General features: G+C 32.4%; 1 protein-coding gene across 1 annotated transcript; it reads left to right on the forward strand.

The window, feature by feature from the left end:
* The first annotated feature begins 4,473 nt into the window (after positions 1-4,473).
* Positions 4,474-10,123, forward strand: LOC132113490 (NEDD4 family-interacting protein 1-like). Its single transcript, XM_059521270.1, has 7 exons — positions 4,474-4,653; positions 6,767-6,857; positions 6,933-7,063; positions 7,140-7,227; positions 8,107-8,231; positions 8,364-8,430; positions 9,030-10,123. The coding sequence occupies exons 1-7, from the start codon at positions 4,624-4,626 to the stop codon at positions 9,134-9,136; spliced, it is 639 nt and encodes a 212-aa protein (XP_059377253.1). The 5' UTR covers positions 4,474-4,623; the 3' UTR covers positions 9,137-10,123.
* Positions 10,124-10,522: the final 399 nt, after the last annotated feature.

Genomic DNA, 10,522 nt, shown 5'->3' on the forward strand with positions numbered 1-10,522 from the left:
CTGGTTGGCTTCAGCCTGTAGGTCAGATCAGGTGAATGTAAATGAAGTGTGTCACAATGTTTGTCAGGTTTAGCTATGTGACCAGTGCCGCAAATAATCTATAAATGCTTTATTTCATATTCAATGTCTTATCTTTGCGCTAGTGTTAATTTCGTCACCTATTTTTAATTTAGTCTTAGTCTTAGTCTTGTGCCAAATGTCCTTGTTAGTTTTAGTCATATTTAGTCATTCACATATCTTTTTTTGTCAGTCAAGTTTTAGTCGACTAAAAGTCTCGTCATTTTAGTATAGTTTTAGTCAAAAGAAAACTCAAGGTATCTTAGTCGACTAAAAGTCTTTTAATTTTAGTCTAGTTTTAGTCAAAAAATGTTAGTGTTTTTTTTTAATAACACATTATTACTGATAAACATTTCAGTAAAAAAAGTGTTTCTCATATCTCAAACATTGGTTAAATGTCATAATTACCTGACAAAATACACTTGTTGAATGATTTCTGTTGGATGCAAATGTTAAATGTGTCTGGTTTTCAAATTCTGATTTAGGAGACACATTCACAAATGATTAACCTGATCACAATTTTTTACTTTATTGATACTGCTTTTAATCGTAATGCAAAGACCGGTCATCGGGACATAAGCGGTCATATACAATAAAAGAGCCTGCGCAGCAACAGGAAATATAATTTAACACAAAAAGCCTGCCTAGACGGAGGACTTGCGCTCAGGAATTTTATTTTTGTTTTGTATTTTTTGAGCGGCGTGTGGACAATTTTTTTTTTACGCACAAACTATTTTATTTCTTGATAACAGACCGCTGCTAACTATAACACACAAATATCGAGCCTCTTCCTTCGACCTAGCATGTCGTCGGCGCTCGTTCATCACTCTTGTTCGCTTTGGGTGTTGTGCGTTCAGCAGTTTTGTGTTGCAGCCACAGGTGTGTGTGTGTGTTACAGCTCGATATTCCACAATAAATCTATCTATTATACACACACACACACACACACACACACACACATATATATATATATATATATATCTACAAAACAAAACAATACCTAAACTACTACGCTAAATTACGCATCATGGTGTAATTTAATTTGAAAAGAATCATGAACTTCTCTAAACAACATGTTTCGAAAGTAAAGACCTCATTTCACAGAACATTTGTTGAACATTAAAATATGTTTCTTCTAGGGTTGCAGTGCACATTCTGCGTGGAAAGGGGCTCAGATACATTGGATGGATGGATGAGCGATTTTAAAGTGTATACATTGTTTCCAAATCATTCCTAAAATTCTTTTTTTGATGACGCAATGTGTTCTACCCACAAACACCGTGAAAAGTGCAACATTTCGTCTCGATCACAACATGATCGTGTTCCTCTGACACAAACATATGATCTGGTAAGTATTTTTATGATTTTATTATATATATATATATATATATATATATATATATATATATATATATATATATATATATATATATATATATATATATATATATTAATTTCAGTGTCATCGCGATTTACTAGTACTTTTGTAACTCAGAAAATGCACACAGTGTCAGGAATTTGAAGCCAACATCAAAGCTGCTGGAGGAATCAACTTTGAACTTTGACCTGTGAGTGCCACCATTAAACATACTGGCTTGTAATCGTGTTGCAGGTATTGGACCTGATGGCCACATCGTGTTCAATGAGCCTGGATCCAGTCTGGTGTCCCGAACGCGTGTGAACACCCTGGCTATGGACCCCATTCTAACGCTCGTTTCATTGATCGCGATCTCTCTAAAGGGGATGCTTTAGGTTAGAGTTGGCACAGTGATGGATGCTCGAGAGGTACAAATGTTCACCCTAGACCACAAAAACAGTCAATTTTTCCAAATTGTGATTTATACAGCATCTGAAAGCTGAGTTAATAAGATTTTCATTGATTATTGGGATCTGACAATATTTGGCTGAGATACAACTATTTGAAAATCTGGAATCTGAGGGAGCAAAAAAAAAACGAAATATTGAGAAAATCATCTTTAAAGTTGTCCAAATTAAGTTCTTAGCAATGCATATTACTAATAACATTTTTTTATATATTTACACTAGGGAATTTACTAAATATTTTCATGAAACATGATCTTTACTTAATGTTTTAATGATTTTTGGCATAAAATAAAAATCGATAATTTTTTACCCTCTAAAATGTATTTTTGGCTATTACTACAGAGACTTAAGACTGTTTTGTGCTCCAGGTTCACATTTGTGCTTTTCCTAATCTATCTTAATGACTTCTATAAATGTCAGCCCCTCCTTCTGCTTCTCAGATGACTCAGCTTTTATTGCCAAACTAATTTAATATTTCTCCAGCTAAATTCTGCCTTCAAAAATTTGTTGTAAGCTAGTTATATGCGAAAATAACTGCATACTAAAGTCAGCATTTTATTTACAGTATTTTAAAGTATCAGTTTATTTATATAAATTAAAATGAATTTAACAATAATATATAATAATAATAATATGCAGGATTAATTTAGGTTTCTCAGAAGAAGTCAGCATAGTTGGGTGAACTATAGTGGTGACTGAAAATGATAACAAATAAGTTTTGCATTGTCAATGATTATGATTGGTATATGTGATAAATCCTGCCTCTTGTGTTTGTGTGAGGTCACGAATCAGTCTGAATAAACAATTAAATGGTGTTAATGGGAAGACTAATTAAATCACACAATTATGTATCACCACATTTGATCTTCAGGGTTTTTTAGTGAGCAGTCAGATCATTGAGATGAAATCTCTCCATCTGTGAACACTATTTATTTATCTTCGATCACTGATGATCTGAAAATAAGTTTATTATTTAAAAAAACAGCGGAACATCAGGTCATAAATAAAATATAATTTTTTTTACATTTTTACTGCCTTGAGTTATTATTTTGGAATAAATAAAAAATCCTTAAAAATAAAAACACTAAACTGATGAGATTTATACTTGGTTTTAATAAATAGAATAGCATGGAAATAAATAATAAAATTATTTTCCGTAAGTATGAGTAATGTTTATTTAACCACAAAAGAATAAAAAAATGACTGGAACATGCATTAAATAAAAATAAAAAAAAATCCAAAAGAAGAAAGTTCAACACTCTTCAGCAATAAAATAACATAAAAAAACACCCACAAATATTTTATGTTTATCTAAAGTCATTTTTGCTTATTAGTACACTTGAATTGGATCATCAAAATGGGATTTGCATAATTTATATTTCTGTTAATTAACATTTCATTAATGCACTTTGCTTCATATTCTGAGTTTGCATTTGACTGTTTTTATTCATTTTGAGGAATATTAAAATAAAGAGTTTTGCTTGTAATTTTAAAAGTCATGCATTACTAGTTACTCGAAAAAAGTCTAATATGATTGCATAACTCGTGTTAGTGATCATAGTTTGTGAAAATCATCCATTCATGGCATCAGCAGTTGTGGACTGATCTGAAACAATACGATGATCGCTAACATGATTAAAGAACCGTAGACTGATGAAGAGAATGGACACACAACAGAAAAACAATTGTACTCCTTTTTCTATTATTTTTTATATGACATTTCATTTATTTTATTAAACCTCTCAGTACGTGATGTATTGAATCCAAATGTGTTTATACTGTATAATAATAATATTCGACTAGGAAATCTAAGTCTTTAAATAAATCACAAGTTTATGTTTCACAGATGAGGTTTAAACCTAGTCTCAGACTAAAAGAAAAAAATTTGCACTGATAAATCTTAAAATATGTAAGTGTCTCAAGATGCACACCAGTAACATTTCTTTCTAAGGCACGTTTAAGACTACTTGGATATATATATATAGTTTTACATTTTTTAAACATTTTCATGTAGTTTTTCTTTTATTTCATCATATTTCAGTTAACAATGACGACACTTGTGGAAGACAGAAAGGACATCTATTATATTTTTTAATTGTGTGAAACTATTAGACTAAAGAGCTATTCCCTTCATGTGGTTAAAAAGTCAAAATAGGCAGTTCAGTGTAATCAAGTTCATACATGACTGACTGAGCAACAATAACTTAGTGATTCACAAGGGTTGGGAATCATACGCCCTCCAGAATCAAATATCACAGCCTCACTACACTTAGCCTACAGTGATTATTACTGTACTGCGACTGAATAGCCTACTCTTGACACTAATCTCTCTAGGCACTGTAAAGACAAGAGAACGTATAAAGGTACAAAGATACTTTTAGTTCAACAGTTTACTAATGGAAACTCATGTAACTGGTTACATAACAATACTCTTTGCACTGACAATAAATACACCCATGGGCTTTGTTTCAAATCGTAGTGAGCTGCCTGGTTATACAGCAGAGCGGAGTGCGCCTCTAGCGGCTGAAAGCGGTCTAGACAGGCAGCACACTACGCTTTGTGACCGAGCCTGCGCCGAAGCAGACTGAGCATGCGCAGTCGCCATTGTTCACACTATAACGTTAGATTAGCCGAGTACCGTCAATCTCTCCTCAGACGAGAATCTGTTCACCGTTTGTGATTTTAAATCAAAGATACGTCAAACTAGTGATTACTGCTCGTGTGTGTGATTAAGTGAAGATAATGACGGATCAGAGGAGTGGATATCAGCAGGTAACGAACATGATCGAGCTCGTTTGGTTTTCTGAGGTGATTTTCTGTGATCTCGGGTGTTTTATGGACATGTGTCGAGTCGATGAGGTTTTGATAATCATTTATCGGACTCTAAACTGTAATGTTTTGAGGATAAAGGCCGATGGATTAATTAGCTGGTTAGCCGCGGCCTTCAGTTCGCGGTGACAACAAACCGGAAAACATCAACGAACACAAACAAACGGTGTTTAATCAACATCTGAGCTTTCATTCTGATCAAGTGTTGTTTGATCTCAGGGTAAAATTGTCGAAAGAAAGACGTGATCTGGTTTAGTTGTGTGAATGATCATACAATCTAGGTAACGATTAGATTATTATCTTAACATATAATACTTCTATATTATATAAAGTACTCGACGGGAACATCGGAAAATAGACTACAAACACATAACGTACAAAGAGAAAGCTTGAGAAAACGTTTGCGTGATTTGACTGTGTGTATATATATATATATATATATATATATATATATATATATATATATATATATATATATATACATGTATGTATGTATACACATACATGTTTATGTACACACACGTTATATATATATATAAAGTTATTTCTCATTCTATTGTTTTATCGCTTGTTCCGTATTAAAATGGTACATCTTATATTAAAAATAATATTTTCCACAAAATCTGATGTATATCATTATGTATACTTTATATTATAAAAATATATATGTATTTGTGTGTGAAAAAATATATATACACGTGAGAGTGTGTATATATATATATATATATATATATATATATATATATATATATATATATATATATATATATATATATATAAATTGTGTGTATAACGTATGATTTTATTATTTTATATATATACATAAAATGTGTGTGTTTTTTAATACAGTACAGACCAAAAGTTTGGAAACATTACTATTTTTAATGTTTTTGAAAGAAGTTTCTTCTGCTCATCAAGCCTGCATTTATTTGATCAAAAATACAGAAAAAATGTAATATTGTGAAATATTATTACAATTTAAAATAATTGTTTTTAAATGTATTATACTTTAAATTATCATTTATTTCTGTGATGCAAAGCTGAATTTTTAGGATCATTATCACATGATCCTTTAGAAATCATTCTAATATGATGATTCATTATCAAAGTTGGAAACAGTTCTTCTGCTTGATATTTTTTCAGAACATGTGATACTTTTTTAGGATACTTTGATGAATAAAAAGTAAAAAAAAAAAAAAAAAAAGAAGCTATGTTTTTAAAATATAAATATTTTGTAATAACAATATACAATTGTATATACAAATATACACTACTGGTCAGTAATTTGGGGTCAGTAATTTTTTTTTCTTTTCTTTTTATAAAATCAATACTTTTATTCAGCAAGAATGTGTTAAATTGATAAAAAGTGATAGTACAGAATATATATTATTAGAATTTTTTTTTTGAATAAATGCAGTTCTTTTTAACCTTTTATTGATCAAATATATTAGACAGCAGAACTGTTTCAACACTCATAATAAATCAGAATATTAGAATGATTTCTAAATGATCATGTGATAGACTGATGTTACATGTGACACTGAAGGCTGGAGTAATGATGCTGAAAATTCAGCTTTGCTTCACGGGAAATTTTTTTTTTTTTTAAGTATATTCAAATAGAAACTATTATTTTAAATTGTATATATTTTTTCTGTATTTTTGATCAAATAAATGCAGGCTTGATGAGCAGAAGAAACTTCTTTCAAAAACATTAAAAATAGTAATGTTTCCAAACTTTTGGTCTGTACTGTATGTGTGTGTGTGCGTGTGTGTGTGTAATACACATGAATCCTTATTTTATAGTTTGCTTTGTAAAAAAGTTACATACATTTTATACACACACATGTTCTTATGTATATAATTATGTATATTTTATCAATCAACCTTTTATTACAGACTCAAGATTCCAAAATATATGTAAAAAAGACTATATATATATATATATATGAGAGAGAGATATGCATATAAATACATGCATTCATATTATATGAAATGCATCTTATATGAAATCTAATATTGTTGTAATATGAAAGCTGTGTTTTGTGTTGTTGTGTAGTTGAATACTGACGAGTCGTCGTCTGTGGAGGTGTTTGAAGAAGCCTCTGACGCACCTCCTCCGTACAGCAGCATCACAGCGAGTGACGCAGGTAACACAGAGTCTGCACACACACCACTGCAGACACACACAACTCACTCCTAACCCTTCACTGTCTGTCTGATAGCTTTCTTTGAGTATAAGGAGGACGAGGTTTACCCCAAACCTCCGTCGTACAATGTTGCCACGTCACTGCCGTCATACGACGAGGCCGAGAGGAGCAAAGTGGAGGCCAGCGTTCCTCTCGTCACCGACAGGGTGAGCCTTTCTGAACGTTTTAGGGGTAGTTACAGTTAATTATGCAGTCTTTGACTCATCTGTTTTTGTGCTACAGGATGAGGACTTCATTGCTAGAGACAGCTTCGAAGATACGGATCAACTGCGTGTTGGGAATGATGGGATATTCATGCTTACGTTTTTCAGTAAGAGTGCTCCGTACTCACCAACACAATGTTTGTTCTTTCTGTTTAAGATGCACTTTGATAGACTGCTGTGTATTTTGGACGGGTGAATAAGTGAGCTGATGGTAAGGTAGTAGGGATTCAATGATTCACTCAACTCAAGATTCGATTCACGATTTTATTTACTACTTTAAACTAAATGAGATTTAAGATGAATTATAAATTATTTGACAATGCTGCACATTTCTGTGTGAAATTGAAATATAACTATAATAATATACTAATATAGGACTTCATATAAACAAAATAAGGCAGCCACTGCATTTTAATCATGATGCAAACAAAGATGCTGCATACATGCAACATGAGCAGTTTTTAATCTAAAATAGATTTTGAAATTATGAAGCAAAAACAGAATGCTTTGACTTAGTTTGTGAAATTATACATAAAAAGAAATGCATTAAACAGCAGACAAGCTGAACGAGACGCAGGTTCCCTCTCTGCCAGCAGGTGGAGCTTAAAGCCTTTCCTTCATTTCTGCTTTTAACAAAACAGCACTGCCTTTTTTGTTTTGTTTTTTTGGTTTTGAACAATGCTGCTCATATGCATTTAATATGCATTAAACAGAGGCTAGATGAAAATAAAAAATAGCATATAAACTCTTATAAAAAGACAGTAAGTTCCACTCAGACATAAAATCATATAAACTCTTTTCCCTAAATGAATCACAACTTGTTTAGCATCTCGACCGATTTGAATCTCGACTGAATTTTCAATGTACCACCAGCACAAGAACATGCCCAGCAAAATATTATCATAATACCCATATATCATGTCTATATCGCAGTACTAGCTGATGGCTAGATGTGTAAATGGCTCTTCATTTCTTTGCCTCATCAGTGGCGTTCCTCTTTAACTGGATTGGCTTCTTCCTGTCCTTCTGTCTGACCACGTCTGCGGCGGGACGCTATGGAGCCATCTCTGGGTTTGGACTGTCTCTGGTCAAGTGGGTCCTGATTGTCAGGGTATGACAAGACGTTAAATATTACATCATAATAAACCGTAGCAGTGGATTCGTTTTTATTGGGTATTTATATTATACTGCTAAATATTAGAGAATTAACACTGCTCACCCTTTCCTTTCTGTGATTGAACAGTTTTCTACCTACTTCCCTGGATATTTTGATGGCCAGTACTGGCTGTGGTGGGTTTTCCTTGTTGTAGGTGAGTGTATATTTTTTTTTTTTCCGCATTACATTCATTGATTAAAAATGTATCAGATTTGCTGAAAATGTGCTCACCCTCAGGCCATCCAAGATTTTTTGGAACAGATTTGGAGAAATGTAGCATTGCATCACTTGCTCAGCAAAGAATGCTCTGCAGTGAATGGGTGCCGTCGGAATGAGAGTCCAAACAGCTGATAAAAACACCACAATAATCCACAGCACTCCAGTCCATCAGTTACCATCAACACAACAAATATGTGGTTGGATTTTGACATGAGAGACAACAGGAGATGATCTTTTTAACTGGAGGAAACTTTATTATGGATTATGGAATTTGGATTTGGCCAAAATCCTTAATGGGTTTGTTTATTATAAACGAACAGCTTTTGTCTTTTCCAGATGTTAACTGATGGACTGGAGTTTACTTGTGGAGTACTTGTGGATTATTGTGATGTTTTTATCAGCTGTTTGGACTCTCATTCTGATGGCACCCATTCACTGCAGAGCATTCTTTGCTTAGCAATTGATGCAATGCTACATTTCTCCAAATCTGATCTGATTATTAAATTTTATTTGTATTTTTTTTTGTTACACCAGGATTCCTGCTGTTCTTCCGGGGATTTGTTAACTATTCCAGAGTGCGCAACATGGCAGATCACTCCATGTCTACTCTTCCTCGAACCCGAGTTCTTTTTATCTATTAGGTAAATAGTTTTTTTTTTAGATCGGTTTATGTGTGTGCATTGCATTAGGGGAAAATCGATTAAAAGACAACCTTTCAGTGATTTTGAAATAATTGTGATCATGATATTAAATTGAAGGATAAGTGTTTTCTCTTTTTTTGACTTTGTAAAATAAATTATAAAATAAATTATAATCTCAGGATAATTGCAAAATGAACAAAACGGAAAATAAAAGAGAAACGCCTACAGCTTTTTTTTTTAATCTTCAGGACATAAACAACAAAAGTGCAAAGAACACGTCTGCTTCAGACGCCCTTGTTTGCATAATGCAACTAATTACATTGGCATTTTGACTAACTGCTTTCCAGTTCCTCCAACCATTAATCAGTGCTTAATTCAGTCTTACAGTATACTTTCATTATGCAGTTAAAAACTACTTACATTTGCATGTGCTTCATCAATAATCTGCTTTTGTAAAATTCCCAGTCACCGTTTGTTTCTGTGGGTTTTCACTTAATTTGTGGGAAGGTTGTAAATTTACTTTGAGTAAACCTAGTGAGCTAGAACAAGAGTATGTATATACAGTATACGACAAGAGAGATATTAAATGTTATAAACATGCACTTTCAAGATATAAAAAGAATAAGATCCTTGTAAAGCCAAAAGCATATTAAGGCAACGTTTATTCAAGAATATGTCGGTTTGTTTTAAGTTACTGTCACAAAATGGACCAAAATAGACTTATTGTATAATAGATTATCTTAGACTGATAGCAGTTCAATATATGGTTCAGAATTAAAGCACACCTGGTTATGTAATGCGCTTAATCAATCAGTATGAGTTACAGAATATCTTATGATGCCAAATGTAGCAGTTCATTGATCTTTTCATTTTTATTTGTATTGAAGGCTTCAGTGTGGGATAGTGCTTCACGATGTGTTTGTGATTTGTATGTTTTACACTTGTCCTGTAACTTTTAATAAATGTAACATCTATGGCAGCACCACACATCACTCGTGCATTTGTCATTATTATACACTAGCACTATCAGTTTGTGGTTCGGAAGATTTAAGTCTTTTATTCTCATCATTGTAATGTTGTGAAGTATTATTTAGGGTTAGATTTTTTTTATTAATTACATGATGTGCCAATTCATTAACCAAATTAATCGTGCATCAATTTTTGCCAAGATATTATCCCTTAAATAATCATTTCACTGTTAGATGAGAAAAGTAAAAATGGACATAGTATGGAGCTTTAGAAAGGTTTTTTTTTTTTTTTTATGAATACTGAAATTTGAAATTATCATAAAAAAAAAAAGCCACAACAGTTGAATTTATTTTTTCATTGAGCAAAACCAGACAATATTGTGTCTGAAATTGAATGTCATATTAACTTTGTTTATTG

The sequence above is a fragment of the Carassius carassius genome, chromosome 33, assembly GCF_963082965.1.
Source record: "Carassius carassius chromosome 33, fCarCar2.1, whole genome shotgun sequence".
Classification (NCBI taxonomy): domain Eukaryota; kingdom Metazoa; phylum Chordata; class Actinopteri; order Cypriniformes; family Cyprinidae; genus Carassius; species Carassius carassius.